Source organism: Botryllus schlosseri, chromosome 8, assembly GCF_051294905.1.
Source record: "Botryllus schlosseri isolate E-star chromosome 8, Bs_hap1, whole genome shotgun sequence".
Classification (NCBI taxonomy): Eukaryota; Metazoa; Chordata; class Ascidiacea; order Stolidobranchia; family Styelidae; genus Botryllus; species Botryllus schlosseri.
The window spans coordinates 2,714,901-2,731,824 of NC_137243.1; the positions used below are offsets into that span (position 1 = coordinate 2,714,901).

The 16,924-nt window shown below is 41.6% G+C and overlaps 1 protein-coding gene across 2 annotated transcripts in view; it reads left to right on the forward strand.

The window, feature by feature from the left end:
* LOC145444825 (uncharacterized) overlaps window positions 1-16,924 on the forward strand; it is a 134,265-nt gene that overhangs the window by 54,560 nt on the left and 62,781 nt on the right. For both annotated transcript variants that reach the window (XM_080322848.1, XM_080322849.1), the window contains exons 2-4: window positions 5,837-6,055; window positions 6,855-6,989; window positions 7,818-7,929. In XM_080322848.1, the coding sequence (XP_080178974.1) occupies window positions 5,837-6,055; window positions 6,855-6,989; window positions 7,818-7,929 (466 nt within the window). The remainder of the gene's footprint in view (window positions 1-5,836; window positions 6,056-6,854; window positions 6,990-7,817; window positions 7,930-16,924) is intronic.

Sequence of the window (16,924 nt, forward strand, 5' to 3'; positions counted from 1 at the left end):
TCTACCGGTAAATCTGGTAACGTGAGCAGAGAGGACAAGAAATTAATAGATAGCAATAGATATGCAATTCCCGATCTTACTGACCGATTTTATCATGAATTATCGAAAGTTTTCGCACTTCGCACTGGCTCGCTAAAGAGTACAGCTGATTTCGTGGCAAAACGAACAACGTGATGGGGGCGGTCGGTTTATCACCCTATGGGAGCCCAAGACCCAAGTTTTTTCGGCGGGCCTGACGAAGTGCATGCCGTTTCGTTCCTGCCAACGGGTATACGCCCGAAGATGTATAATTATTATTGAGGGGTCCTACCTTTTCAATCACACATCACTCAGCTCTACCGGTAAATTTGTTTACGTGAGCAGAGAGAGGATAGAATATGATATCAATATATGCAATTCCCGATCATATTTACCAATTCAATCATTGATTATTGAAATTTTTCAGTAAATGGACACCCAATGTAGATGACTAGTCTCAGCAAATAGTGGATAGCCGAAAGGGGGTCTGGGGGCGAAGCCTCCCGGAAGTTTGGTTTAGCACCCGATGGGGGGGGGGGCTAAGACCAACGTTTTTTGGGGGCTGTCGAAGTGCTGTTACGGCCATGGTAACGAATTAATTGTACCTGCGGGCACGCCCGAATATGTTTAATTATTAATTACGTGCCCCCCATCTTCCCATACAACAGCTCAATCAGCGCTGCTGGTAAATCTGATTACGTGAGCTGAGAGGATAAAAAGTTTATAGCGACTTATATATGCAATTACCACCTATTCATTCATGCATTATAGAAAATTTTGTTACCTAGGGCGACCATGCCGCACAAACTTTGTTGACCATCGAAATCACGCTACGGGGTTCTTAGGGGCGAAGCCCTCGGAAGTTTGGTTTATCACGCTATGGGTGCGCAAGGCAATCATTTTTAGAGGGGATGACGAAGTGCTGTTACGGCCCTCCCTCTTACTCATAGTCTTTATTACATTCCCTACAATATGCGGTTGGGGGGCGCTGGAGCACGATAATTTTTAAAAGGGGGCGCTGGAGGAAAAAAGGTTAAGAACCACTCGTTTACATGCACGAGCAATAACAACAAGTAGATGAGAAGCGTGATCGCTCATGCGTTAAAAGAAACTATTGGAGAGAGAGAGAGAGAGAGAGAGAGGGAGAGAGAGGGGGAGAGGGGAAGAGGGGGAGAGAGGGGGAGAGGGGGAGAGGAGGAGATGGGGAGAGGAGGAGAGGAGGAGAGGAGGAGAGGGGGAGAGGGGGAGAGGGGGAGAGGGGGAGAGGGGGAGAGGGGGGAGAGGGGGAGAGGGGGAGAGGGGGTATCAGGAGGTAATGACACATTACTTATCTCCGAACGAAATCAAACCTCCATTGAGTAAGGAGTTCAAAATACCGTGTGTAGAGAACGTCCAATCAGATACTCCAGTATAGAAATTAGAAATCAAAGCGGGAATCAACATAAAAATCTGTGCCCCAATGACGAAGTCCTTGTGCCATACTGGAGGAGTAACAGTTCTGCCTTAGCGCTTGTTTCCATCGTTAGACGGTGTGGCAACACTAGTGTCGCCGATTTGTCCTTCAACTGGCTGATGATCTTCTGCACTCGATTGAGCGGATCGCAGCACGCCAGGGTCTACCTCATTGGACAGTTCAGTTCGAGCGAGTGGCGTAACGACTTCAGGGGGACGTAGCTGTACCGGGAGACAAGACCGGTGGCTGAGAAAATGGGCACTTTTGGTTCGGGAAGTACGGCTCAATATTGCGCAGAAATTTTCAGTTACACAGAGTCAATCTGCCGGAGCCCTCCACTTTCAAGAGGTATTAGTCATGGTCCCGTCCGGTTCTTTTCCAGCGAAATATAACGACCGTTGTGGTTTTTGAATGCGACAGACATCACCTTCACGAAGGGGGGGGGGGGGTAATGGTTTAGTGTGCAACGGCAGGGCCCCCATCACTGCCACGTTCTTCGGTCCCTCCAAAAGTGACGAAGTAACCTCGTAATTTATCTTGGATTACGGGGGCTCCAGACGTTTGCCCACCGTGCTTTACATAGAATATCTCTGGCCAATTGCTGAAGCGGTCAACAACGACTAAATATTGGTGGCCTGCGGCGGTGCAAGAATCAGCAGCAACAGCTTTGAAAGAGTTAGTCAGTATGAATGGCACGGTCGGAGGCATGTATGCTTGACTTGGCGCCCTTTTACTGCAATTGTCACAACGTGCTCGTGTACCTGCTATACACTCAGTCATTCCAGCCAAAAATACTGTGCCCTGCGCCCTCTCTGATATGGCGGCAGTCCCTTGGCGTGACGAATGTAAGATTCCACAAATCACCCCCCCCCCCCCCCCCCCCGCATGAAAGACTGAATGAATGACAATCCGGTCATTATACATGAAAACGTCGTCTACGATCGAAAGGTGGTCACGGCACCGCCAATATGATTGTAGCTGAAGAGGCATTTTATCCGATTCATTTGGGAATCCTAAGCTGATGTGATTTTTCAACTCACTGAGCACTGTGTCGTACGCGGTACTACGCTTGACATCGTCCCAAGAGACAACTTTGATGACATTCAATGATGCGCGGGAGGCGGCACAATGCCGTTTTCAAGCAGATTGGTGTCGTCATGGGCCGCTATTATACTGTTGCAGTGGTCCAATGGTATGTCATCCGCTGAAGTCGGGTCGGAATTAGTAGGGTACCTGGAGAATGCCTCAGGTGCAGGAATGAGCTTGCCGGGAACATGGACGACACGGAAGCACCATGACAATGTGTGCGGTCACCAAAGATTTCTACTGAAAGTTTGTGGTCAGTGCAGACGATGAGATCGTCAGTCGTCACATCAGGAAGAACTTCGTATCTTCCAATGCCCATGCAGCTGCAAGCGCCTCGCCCTCTACAGGAGCATAACGTTGTTCGGCGGATCGAAGGAACCATGGCCCAGCGAGATTAATTCATGGTCGCAACATTCAGGTGTCAAAGAGGCGCATTTGTAGTGCTTTTGTCACAACCAGTAGCCAATGCCAGGCTTTGACCAGTCCATGGTCAATCATTTTCTTCTAGTTGGGTCTAAGAGCCTTACTCCATCTTTGATAGCGTTGATGAGCTCGAGTTTGGAGTTGGCGAATGCATCATTAAGTTCTGAAGTCCAGCAAAATGAAGTTTTGGTGCTTAGTAACGGTTTGAATGATGCCATAATGGTAGACAGCCGGCCATAATGAGATATCTGGTTGACTAGTCTATTTTCGTTGGACGTGAGAACCACTGAATATTAGGGCAGAAGGCGAACATTCTCAGCAGTAATTTCGAAGCCGGCTAACTCAATGTGTTTGCGGCAGAACTGGAACCTGAAGACATTGAGAATGATACCTTCAGAGCCCATCAATTCAAAATAGTCAATCATTCGCCACCAGTGTGCCATGTGTGTGACAAGTTCGTAGGTACGCCAAGTCGACTTTTATTAAAATACGCCAGCCAACGCTGTGCCAACAAAAAGAGTTCGTGTGCCATATAAAATAGTACATTGAACGCTCTCGTATTCGGAATTTCATGCGAGTGATGTCATAATTTGTGATACGATTGTTGATATACAAGGTTCTTTTCCATTCTCTATTAATTGCTGGCGATTACCCCTGACGAGAGTCAGCCGGAAATATTCAGGTTCATTTCAAAATGAATATATCATTCAGTTGTACTACTGACATGACAACGTAAGCCAGGGGTGGGCAAACTTTTGAGCTCATGGGCCGCATTCAACATCTCAATCCATTCGCGGGCCGCACTGTATAAAATGGGAATATCAACCAAAACTCAAGATTGGTATTTGATTATATAGTGAGGACATGGAGATAACATATGTGCTTCTTTAAAACAAACCAAAGATTGCTTTGATGATATCGTACACGCGTCAGAAAGATAGTGGCGAGATTTCATTAGCTGGTCGACCACAATAACCAATTTGTCAAAACTATATGAAAGTCGGTTCGCGATTCTTAGAATAGGATTGAAATTTAAATCTGTGAACAGCGATCTGTTCATAGATTTACTAATTTCACATTTGATACAGTTCCAGGACACACAATGCTCACAGAATCATAACCATGTTAGCTTCAAACACGCTTCTACTATGTGTAGATAAAATATATATAAATGCCCCAATTCTACGCAAACAGAGAACGAATATACCTAAGACACGCGCGAACCGGTTTTTATAAGCACATCACTGAAATAATTGAAACTGGAGTGGCCAATCTGAAATCCCACTCGTGATCCGAATTATGTCAATCTCGTTTAGGATTTCTGTGATGTTTAGCAGTTGAAACCTCTTAAACTGTGGGGGCCTTGAGATAGGGCTGTCGCGCCAGAAATTAAACATAAAAGATAAGATAGGAAGTATTTACCTTGGAACAGAGGTTCTCAAACTTTTTAAGATCCCCCCTTATGATGATGAAAGATTTCGCGCCCCCTTAACGTCATATCACAAAACACAAACAGGTTGCTATAGCACACCTAACGGATAGTTTGATGGCATGGAAGGTTATACGACCATGAATGAGATCTTCTTAAATGTGAAATACTGAGCAACAATGATGAAATTGTTGGTAAATCGCGAGGAGCGCGAAAAAATTTTTCATTCGAGCTCAGCTTCGCGCCCCTCTTCTGATGCTTTCACGGCCCCCAGTTTGAGAACCCACTGTCTTAGAATTATCATGGTGAAATATGCTAAGAAATAGTTTAATCAAGTCCCTGCATTATTTCGATTTTTAGTAAGCTTTTTATCAATATTTAAAAAAGTCTCTTTAGACTCTCGCGGGCCGCACAGAACGGTGTTGCGGGCCGCATGTGGCCCACGGGCCGTAGTTTTGCCCACCCCAGACGTAAGCTGTGATAACTTCGTTTGCGGTCAGTTTATTTGTGATTTAACAATAGAGGAACAATGAAACATACAATGAGTGAATGACTGGTTGCTCTCTCAAGTGACATCATCGTATCGTGAACAATCCGAGCATACACAAGATACAGTGATTTAATCGACGGCGTTTACTTGATGGCTTGAAATTGACTCGTAAATCTTGCTCCGAGTCACGAGTCAATCCATTATTTTGAAGAGCCGAGTCAAGTCAAGTCTGGTCAAGTTTTTTTTTGCAAAGTGACTCGAGTCAAATCAAGTCATACGAAAAAGTTGGATCTAGTCAAGTCGATAGTCGATTCATCTCAACATTGGTTATTCGGTTACAATTATAGCCCTAGCGATATCAAAATTATGTGCCAATACGTATATCGAAATGCAACATTTATCAACTGGAACTTCCAATTTGTGGCAGCAATATGAAAATGAAAACAGATATTCAATAAAAACTTCATATATTTATAATCGCACGTCATCTGCGTAGGAAGCTAGTATTCCTGGTCCTGCCTGCGTATTGGTAGTTCAGGAAACCCGACTATCATCATTTTTCACCATAACCATGGCCGTTGGCCGACAACCCGTCATATGACAAGCCCACAATACTGAAGACTCTCTCACTTGGAATAGTTGAAGGAGTGATGACGTCATTGTATAGTTCGATAAATATAGGTCGGAGTTAGCGGATACCTATTTTTCAGCTCTACTTCATAGTTATTGCCATAATGCGCATTCACCCAGAAGTAAGATGAGCTCAAAATCCTGACCATTGTTTCTTTCCAATCAAGCAGCGGGTCATTGGGTATATTTCGTTCTGTGAGATCTGCATGTAAACATTCAGTTATATATTTGCATATAAATCTTTAATCGTCTTGGAGTTTCAAAATTAATTTGTGGTATTATTCATAATCCTGGATCTATTTTGCAGTTTCGTGTGATGAAGGATTGAAAGAGATTATTGATGTGTGTACTAACGCGACTGGGATTATAAAACACGGAGGCATTGTCAATAAGAAATGGCTGTTTCTCTCGCGCAGCTGCTCTACCAATGGATCGTTACTTTTCAGTTTAGATGAAGAGGAATATGGTATTGTGTGCGAGTGCGGAAATACGAGTTGCGCCAGTTTCTGGAGTCTAGTAATAACAGGTAATAGTGTAAACATAGATATATTTTCAACGCCGCTTAGCAAGAGACTCACAGCTGTGACCATGTTTCTTCTCTAGAAATTTTCAGACTCGCGTGCTGTGAATTAGCCACACGTTTGTGAAACAAAACAAATACTGGATTCAACAATAAAAAATTGTAGCGTCACAATGATGAAAAAATATTTACAATAGTATGATAAGGCAGTGGTTCCCAACGTGGGCGATTTCGCTCCCCTCCACCCCAAGTCAGCGATAATGAGACATAAGGGGCGAAAACATCGAAGGGGGCGAGTCGGGGCGACAGGAGGCGAAATTAATAGAACGTCAGTGCGAAATATTTAATTAACAACGCCAAAAATGCACGTGACGACGGATTATTCTGAATATGACGCAAACGATGTCCAAGAAAAGGTCAACTCAACGGAAAGTAGACGCGCAAACCGACGCGGGAAAATGGTCTTTTCAAAGTCAATTCACCAGCGATCAGAGTTTGGTGAATAAATATCCTGTCTATATGTCCACTTTTTCCGATCCGTAGGTATGGGGTGGGTGAAAATTTGTGTCGAGTTTGATAAAGGACCATGAGTCGGAAATGGTTGGGAACCACTGTGATAAGGGATCTTTAGGGATAGGATTATTCATCTGGTACTCGAATTTTTTCTAGAACTACACATATTCATAGACTCATGACAGCGACTCTTATAAATCGTGATTGACGTGTTGACCATCTCCTTGATATAGCTCAAAGATTTGTAAAATGCTGACAATTTCATAAGTCAAGATCAGTCTCGTGTGCGCAGGTTTTACTACCTATGAAACGCCGTGGATACAACGTGAAGCATCTGTTAGCATGAGCGAATTCCCCGTCATTGTGCTATATATTGGAAGATATTCATATTTTAAGATCGCACTACGATACAACTTCACAAACTTTGGTAAGTGGCGTGAATATAAATCTATCGGGTAAAACTAAAGTAGGCTCTTATGGATTCTCCCTTTGGGTGAAATGCAATCGTGGTCAATACACCTAACTTGACAATAATAGTTGTGTTGACGTATAGGCCTATTATCATTTAAGTGACGTAGACGTATTTTTGACGAAGTCATATACAAGGCTTTTTCAAATAGTACTGTAGGATACTGCATATTACATATTGCTGTTGTTACCTATCGTGATTCGGAAAAATAGACTGAGGCAAAACTCTATATGTTTACCACGTTGGCTGTGATCGCATATAGACGACGCGTTATCAAGCACAGACTCTACGGTAGGGTTACCATATGTCTTTTCCAAAAGGATATTCCTCTTTTTACAAAAAATTGAAAGTCTCCTCGGAGGACGTCTAAATGTTCAATATTTAGGAATTTGTGCTGTTTTTCTAGAAAAAAGTATTAAAATTCGATTAAAACGCCAGAATTGCCAAGACAATCAACGAAAAATATGGCGCTACGGGTATTTCGGGAGGAGAGATGGGCAAGATGACATTTTTATTTTTTCGAGTCATCACACTACCATTGGTCGCAAAATGTTCAAAATCACAAGTTTTATTTTCCGGTAGGCATACTAGAGCTTTCAGAATTTTTGAAAAGCCTCCTCTTTTTCTGATCTCAAAATATGATAACCCTACTCTACACTTCGACCACCTCCAAGCAGACAATGCACCGACATGACCAGTCACCTGTGAACCTAACACTACGAGTAGTAAGAGCCAGAGACCGACATCAAAATGTATTTCCTACTTAACAACAGAATCCTGCTTTAGAGGAACAATATGGGCGTCGTGAAGGCACACGTGATATCTATCAAATCTTATCCATGGTATTGGGAAGTCTGCTGCTGATCACAGTCATCATGTTACTATTTTCTCTGGCGAGGTGAGAAATACTTTTTGGGTGCGTTTTATAGAAACCCCTCATTAGTTATGTATGCTATTATGTCACCTCAGCGTCAAGTAAATTGTAAGCGATATGTAGTTTTTGACGAATGTCAGCCGAAAATATGCGGGTTTATTAAAATATTAAAATATTATAAATGCAATTGTACGTAGAAAACAGTCATTCGACACCATGAATTCTTAGTCACATTGCTGCTTGGAGTAGCAGTACAGACAAAATATTCGTCATCTGTACACGTCTTCATTGTCATCATCTTTAATATAATTCTCTTCAATTCAACATAATACAATAACTGCAAGACATCCTCTACTTGTTCTTTATCTCACTGCGTCTTGTCTCTTGTGTATCGCATTCTACGTTGCGTGCCTAGGGGGCGACGAAAAAGATGAAACAGCTGATTATGGAATAACAAAAATCTCGTACCAGAACAAGCTTTTGTAGCGTCCCTGATATACGGCATAGGCCTACTATGCATACCTAACAGGGACGTCGTTGTATGTATGGGTTCAAGATCTAATCGTTACGTGATGGTCCCATCAGTAACACAATTCCGTATGGTTTTATACGTATATATTAACATAATGACTTAATTACTTAAAACGGCGATCAACACAAGAGCATACAATCTGCTTCACACATGAGCATCACACATATCCATGCACTGTACAGTTGTACAAACACCTCAGTAGAGTTGACATTTCCAGACTGACCCCCTTCTGCCTACTTTACTACTATACTTCATCCCTGAGGCTCACTCACTCACACACAGGACCGTATCTGCCGCACCTCTAACCCCTCAATTGGGGTGGTGGGGGGTGGGGGCTGTCGAGCTCGAAGGGGGCCCAACATTATTCCGTGAATTAACATAAATTACAGAGTATTGCGATCGCGATTTAGTGTTGTCAAATATATTGTTTATTGGGTATGTTTCCCCCAAGAAAAAACACGCATGATTATTATAAATGGGCATTTCGACGTCGGCCGTTACCGTGCCACGACGCACCGAGACATATGAAGTTTTATGCCCTGTAACATACGACTCCGAGAAGTGTGTCAGCATGATCGGCAGCGAGAAAACCTTGGCCGAAAAGGACAGCCATTATGCTGATCGAATCTTTGAATATATGTACATAAATCTCTGATTGTCCATAGGCGCCAAGGCGCCTGTCCGGGCAATCTGAACCCCAGAAGACAAATACCATCCCGCAGGGAAAAATTATTTGCCAGTGAATAAATACCAATTTGAAATCGTGTGAGTCTTTTAGTTTTTTGGTACGTTTAGGCGATTTCATCAACTTTTAAATATCAGACAGGAGGTCACGAAATAGCATCATGTAACGAAGTCATTATACCGAAGGGTTCGAGTGAAGATGTTCAATTAGTATTTACGGGATCTAGATTTTTCAAGACACCTCACTCAGCTCTACCGGTAAATCTGATTACGTGATAATAGAGAGGATGAAAAATTGATAGAAATATATATGCAATTCCCAAATCCTATTGACTGATTCAATAATGATTCATAGAAAATTTTCGCGCCTGCGCGTTTAGGCGATACAAGCTGACTCGCTAAACAGAGTATAATCAAATTCGCTAATAAGTAGCGGCAAAAACGTCGGATGGATGGCTTCGCCCCCAGAAGTAAGGTTTCTCATCGTATGGGGCGACCCAACACCTACGTTTGGGGGGCTGACGAAGTGCTGTTTCGGTCCTGCTCTCACACAACCTTCCCCAGTCACGCTCCCGCGCATTAATATTACATTCCACACCCCTATCTTTTTGGAAATATATTTTCTGCACACGCTCATATCAAATCGAAGGCGAGTATTTTCGAGACACGACCATGCATGTCAGGAAATGCAGCTGCAGCATTAGCTTTGAATTGAAAAAGCCTACCAAATATATTTATATTTTATGATGTTATTTTCAAATAACGGTCATTTTGGTACTGTTTAATAATAATTTTGCATAAGACAGAAGACGGTTGCACGACAGTTGAGCTAAATTGGAAATAAAATTACTGGGAATTCGCGGGGGTTCGTGGCGGTCCAATAGAGGTCCGCGAAAACAAAAAGGTTGAGAACCATTGAACTCAGCAATTCAAAACAACGCGAGGTTGAGACCCCAAGATAATAATTAAATAAACGCATGAACATTGAGATACCGCATGAGGCATGACGCATGCTTGATTATAGCATAGATCACGTTACAATGTCATTTTGAAATCGAAACAGAACACGAAGGCTGATGAAGTTGCCGAAGAGTCCTGCGGATGGAGCCGGCAACTCGGAAGATTATGCTACTGTGACCAATACCGATGGATCAAAAATCGCAAACTGATCTCTGGCCCTCAAATCTTCAGCCGAGAATAGCAGATCTTTTGCTGTCTCAACTCTTCGATACAAGATCTACCTATCGCGGACATTTCCATGAATATCCACCTTTTCAAAAAATATTTATAAACGTTTAAAATTTGTTGCTCGAACGTGTCATCGGTCCCCACCCGGTGGGTCCAAAGGCACACGACCATGGGACCTGTGAGACAGACGGTCAAAAACTCAAATTTGTTAACTTGTTTTGTTGTGTACTATAAGCTAAGCTACAGCAAGCCAATGAAGAATGTTTCGTCGCGACCTTCAAGAATAAAATACATTATATCAACTCAAATGTTGGCATAAAATCATGTTCTGATTTACGCCTAAACTTAGGGTTACCATATTTCTTCAACCCAAATTCCGGACACTCTTTAGCGCCCACTAGTTGATTTCAAAATAAGTTATGACGTCACACTAGCAAAGCTTTGCTCATGATGAACCAGAGGTGGCCACGATCCGGTTCAGGAGTATGTGGCTGTGTGTTGTGTAACCGGGACCGAAAGCACATGTTTTCAGTCACTTCCCGCCCAAATAAACAATGATTGTGATCCCACACTATAGGTTAATCGATTTAACTTCTGGGGAGAGGGGGTTCTTGCTTTATGAATCAAGTTTCTATATACATCTGGTCGTTAAATTATTCGAATGAATTCTGTTAATGATATTGGTTGTTCTATATATTACTATTTAAATACTACTCTCCGCCCACATGATCAGAGTTAGCGGTGCAGTTGGTGGAGGGTGATGAGTTAGATAAAAAAGGGAGCGTATAATTGCCTATCGTTAAGTCATATTCATGTCCTACCGATAAGATTGGTTATCAGCCTTATGCCGGTGCGCGCCACGAAGATTTATAAATACCCCATATCCAGTGGTTCGACTCCATCTCCAATTCGAAAATGTTCCGTGGCCCAGATCAAAATTTGACGAGCTGGCTACTAAAAGAAGAACTAGTTTCATACTTTAGGATTCTGCAATAAAAAAAATTTGGAAAATTTTGTTAGTTCAGCAGTACCTTACGGCCTTAAAAAGCGGGACGTTTGGTTGACTGGTCGGGATGCCGGGACAAGACGTTAAAAAGCGGGACTATCCCGCCTAAAACGGGACGTATGGTAAGCCTACCTAAACTTACAAAATTAATGCCACATACATATTACCCGCAAATCGACATTTTGACTTTCAAATACCTCGTACTAGCGATAAAACACCACAGGTAACTATAATTTACAGCCTATATATATGTAGGCGAGTTTCTGTTGCTAAGTGATTAGTTGGTCCATCTATTTTGCTTGATTTGGCTATAGTACTATAGGTCCCCCACCCCATAAATATTGTAATTGACTTGAAAATAGTCCACTCGAGGATGGTATTGATTCAAAAAATATGTGCCATTATATACCCTGATACAAGCCCTATACTTCACATCAAAAACTATGGCGGGCTTGTTAGTCTGAAAGGTGATATAGAAAAACGCAAATGTCGATCCAAATTTACTTTACACCCCCTAAAACGTAAATCATTCGTCACAGAACCCATAACTCACGCAGGTCGAATTTTTTGCATGTGAGGAAAGATTGTGTCAGCATGTAATTGTAGACAAATTCCCGGAGTGTAATCATGGAATTATCATGGAGAATTTTTCAAGTATTTTCGGTCCCAGTGATCCATCGGTACCACATCTCCCCTACATCCCACGGTGTCCGGTGTAAAACAAGCCAACTCCAGCAATCGACATTCAACGTGAATCTTGAAAGTATCATCGGGAATCCAATTGTAAGGAATTTGGGAGTAGCCAGGACGCTCATTGAAGAGGACGTTTTTCAACAGTGACGTGATGACTCCGCTTTACTGCGACTACAAGAATATGACTTTGCAATACCCAAAAGAGCTCCTACCAAGAGCAAAACCTCACCTGTGGCCAGAGATGAAGTGTCGCCAATATTTCTATTCTTTTGTCATCGCTAACTTCAGAGACGAGATAACACTTATTTGAAAAATTATCTATCGACGATTCACAAAGAACATTGTCAATGCATGAGCCTACATCGTAACCCTTTCCCTAATTGCAATTTAAAATCTATTGACAATAAAATCGTAACTATGTATAGGCCTGCAGCTGTGGCACGAAATGCGATCCATTGTCCATAGTATGAAGTTTGCTCAGCTCAAAGATGGCTGGCTTACGGATCCTTTTGGAAGCACATCGATTCGACCGCGTCTCTTATTTAAAATAGGCGATAATATAGATAAATATGCGGTTCCCAACCACTGGTCTGTGAACCGATTTCTGTCATAATTATCAACCAAACACGTGAGCCGGTCCGCGTATAGAAAAGCATGGTGGACCTCGGAAATAGATAGCCGAATATCTATATTGCCGAATATCTATATTTTGAATTTAATAAGTTCGATTAACTCATGGAGAATTCTCACATTTGTCTTGTACCAAGGAGTCTCCGCTTGTCTAAAGAAGCATAAAAGATTGGACTTTGATGATTTCTGCGGTCACGCATGTGTGGCGGGAGATGTATAACATAGAGCGGGGTAAAATATACTCCTAACTCTAATGTTGCTGAAGTCAGTTCCCAAACTTTTTCGGCTTGTGGCACACGTGGGCCAAAAAAATAAGATGCTTTAAAAAAGATCGATGTTTATTATTTTATTACGTGAACAGAACATATACAATTGAAAGGAGGTAGAATTGTACACAAACGTACCCGCATCTTGTCATAAATTCCAAGCAGTATCTCTTCACAGCTTTTAATTTACTCAAAAAAAGAAAAGCCATGTAGACCTAGCCATGAAGATGCAAATTTTACAACAATGTTGATTGCTTTCGCAGCGATTATGGAATAGGATTTGTTAGCAGACAGCTAAAAATCATCAAGTTTCTTTCAAAGAAATAGCTTCAAATTTTAAATGGGCATTTCGCCTGATTTATTAGGATGCCATAACTGTTTTCATTGACACTTGTGCTTATTTATCAGCTGTTACAGAAGTTAAAGCGTCTGTAAGTCGCATATGCTGAGGGTTGCATTTAAAACAAAAATCAATTTAAAACAAACATGTTAAAAAAGGCCCTTGCTTAAAACATGTTTTTTTCAAGCCATATTCATGACGTCATAGTGGAATTACATTGTCAACTGAAAATATAGGCTAAATATAGCTCATTTTACCAAATAAGCTTCCAACTCCTGTCATATACGGACCATAAATATGTTTAACCAGGACTACATCGTCATGCAGCGTTTTTACGGTCGACGTTCATCATCATCAGAACATTCATTCCACACCAATGATCTATATCCACGAAACAGTCGAACACTTTTTAATATCATGCATTAAATACGACTTCCATCGATCATTTTTAATAACTTATTGCAATCAGTTACATATACCCTTCACCATACTCACTCTCGTCGTCGCAATTGTCCACCGCCGTTGCTGAATTCGTGATAAGTTGTAATTAGTTCATTTAGTTACTGCTTGATTTGAATTTCCTGACGACCGTGGTGCACAAGGCCATAAATGGCGAAAAGTACCACTCATATTTGAAATAATATTAATAATAATAATAATAATAATATCTACGTACAATGAGCTTTTATCCTCAACCAACTCGCACGAGATCCCAGCCTGGTTCACACAAGGGATCACCTATCTTATTCCAAAAAATGAAAACACCAGGGACCCCAAGAACTACAGGCCGATAACATGCCTGACAACCATGTACAAAACACTGACCAAAATCCTGGCAAAACGAAGCTACAAACACCTAGAAAACCTTCTTCCGCCTGAGCAGAAAGGATGCAAGGAAGGTGCCCTTGGCTGTAAGGACCACCTGCTCCTTGACAAAACCATTCTTGAAAACTGCAAGAGGAGACACACTAACCTCAGCATGGCATGGATAGACTACAAAAAAGCTTTCGATTCAGTCCCTCACACATGGATACTGAAAACAATGCGTATGTACAAAATGAATCCGATCATCATCAGATTTATTGAAGATTCAATGAAAAATTGGCATACCAAACTGTTGATCAAACATGATCAAGGCGAAACAGAAACCTGTACAATTCAGATACGGAATGGTATCTTTCAAGGCGACTCATTCTCACCACTTCTATTCTGCCTCAGTTTAGCTCCACTCAGTGAGTTGCTGAGAAAAAATGAAACAGGATACGTGATGAAAAAAGCAGCAAATTCTGAAGGTCAAAAGATTCATCACCTTTTGTTCATGGATGATCTGAAACTGTACGCGAAATCCGATGCAGACCTGAATAACCAAATGAAAATTGTTCATGAGTTTTCGGAAGATATAAAAATGAAATTTGGCTTGGATAAATGCTCAAAACTTACCATACGACGTGGAAGAGTCACCAGCACTGGCGACATGAGCTTCAAACTGGGTGAAACCATAACAGAATTGAATGCCGAAGATCACTATAAATATCTAGGGATCTGTGAAAGCGACAACATTAAACATGCTACAATGAAATCAAGTCTGAAAAAGGAATACATTAGCAGGCTCAAGTCAATTCTCAAAACTGAACTCAATTCCAAAAACAAAATCAATGCCATAAACAGTCTTGCAGTGCCTGTCTTGAGATATAGCTTTGGTGTGGTGAACTGGCGCAAAGATGAAATTAAAAAATTGGATACAAAGACGAGAAAATTGATGACAATGCACCACATGCATCACCCAAAATCTGATACACAAAGACTGTACATCCCCAGAAAAAAAGGTGGTCGAGGACTACAAGAAATTGAACAAACTTTCAAAACAGAAATCATCGGCTTGTCACAGTACATCAACAACAGCGAAAACATTTACTGCATACTCATTGCACAGGAAGACAAACAGCGCAAAACAAAATCTCTGAGCTATCGTCACGACAAGTACGTCAGAGAAGTCAACATGGAAACAGCTAACCTGTACACTGCTGAAAACACTGTTGCCAAACCCACAACAATAGCAAAAGCAGCACGAGTCCAGTACAAAAATGCAATGCTCAAAATGAGAGAAACGATATGGGAATCAATGCCTCTTCATGGACAGCACAAGAAGTTAACTTCACAGCCCCATGTAGACGAGCTTTCATGGACCTGGCTATCCAGCTCTGGCCTGAAACCGGCAAGCGAAGGATTCATTTTCGCAGCACAAGACCAATCGCTTCCTACAAAATACTATCGCAGAAGAATTCTGAAGCAAAACACGGACGGCAAATGCAGAATGTGCCACAACCAAAATGAAACTGTAGCACATCTCATGTCCGGCTGTGGTGCACTTGCAGCTACCGAATACACATGGAGACACAATAGGATTGGTCACTACATTCATCTTGAATTATGCAAACATTTTGACATCACCACTTCGACAAAAAATTGGTATGATTACAGCCCAGCACCAGTGACAGAAAACGAACAAGTAAAAATTCTGTGGGATGTACCAGTTATAACTGACCGCGAAATCAGGAGCAACCGCCCGGATATAATCGTCAAACTAAAAAAGAAAAGAGAATGCTTATTCATTGAAATGGCTGTCCCAGCTGATCACAACCTACTGCAAAAAGAATCAGAAAAATACTCCAAATACGCAGACCTCAAAATGGAATGTGAGAAAATGTGGCGATGCAAAATAAACATTGTACCGATAGTCATTGGTGCTACAGGGGTCGTGAGCAAAAAACTCATGAGGCATATCCAACAAATTCCGGGTAACGTTCGATTCGACATGATCCAGAAAATCACATTATTGGGCACTGTGCACATTCTTCGGAAGGCCTTGAATGCACCAATGGACTAAAATTACACTTGTGAATCACAGCATAATTTCTGTAATTTCGATTCTTCATCTTCAATCATCTCTACCTCTGCCAATTCTTCATCTGCTGCAATTCTGTAATCTGACTTCTCCGTGTATTGCATAGGAATAACAATTTGAATGTATTACTGAAATTTTAAAAATTTACTCCAATCTCGCCATTTTCCTTTGGGGGCAGGTTGCTCCCCGGATTATGTGTGTATCTACCAGTTTTACTGTGAATAAAGAATATCTACGTACTATAGCTATTGAACCGACTATTACGAGGGTTCCAACCATTACATATATCGTATACATCGGTAAAATCGGGCGAAAATCGTCCGTACGCTCATTTTACATGTTCTTTGGAGTGCATTTACACAATTACGGCATAATTATACAACTTAAAAAAACAAATTTGTTTCAAGCAACCATTTGTTTCCAATGCTACCTTAAATATGCTAGTCTCCAGGCGTTTTTTAAAAATTGTTTTCACAATTCTTTTCCAAAACTCCAAAAATATTCGCGACAATCTCTGAGAGTCTGTGGCTGCACAGTGCACACATATGTGCCGCGGTACACAGTGAATCAGTGTAAGCTGAACATAATGGATGAAGGTGTACTAAAATGGGGAAGTATTTCATCACGACACGCGTAAAACTTGTTATCAAGACAATACATGAGTAAAATCATTCATACGCGCTGTATTATTTTCGACGAGTTCCGCGTACACAACGAAATTTGACATCATTCTTCTTCCCGAGAGATTGTCCGCAGCAGTCAAGTCACGAAGGTA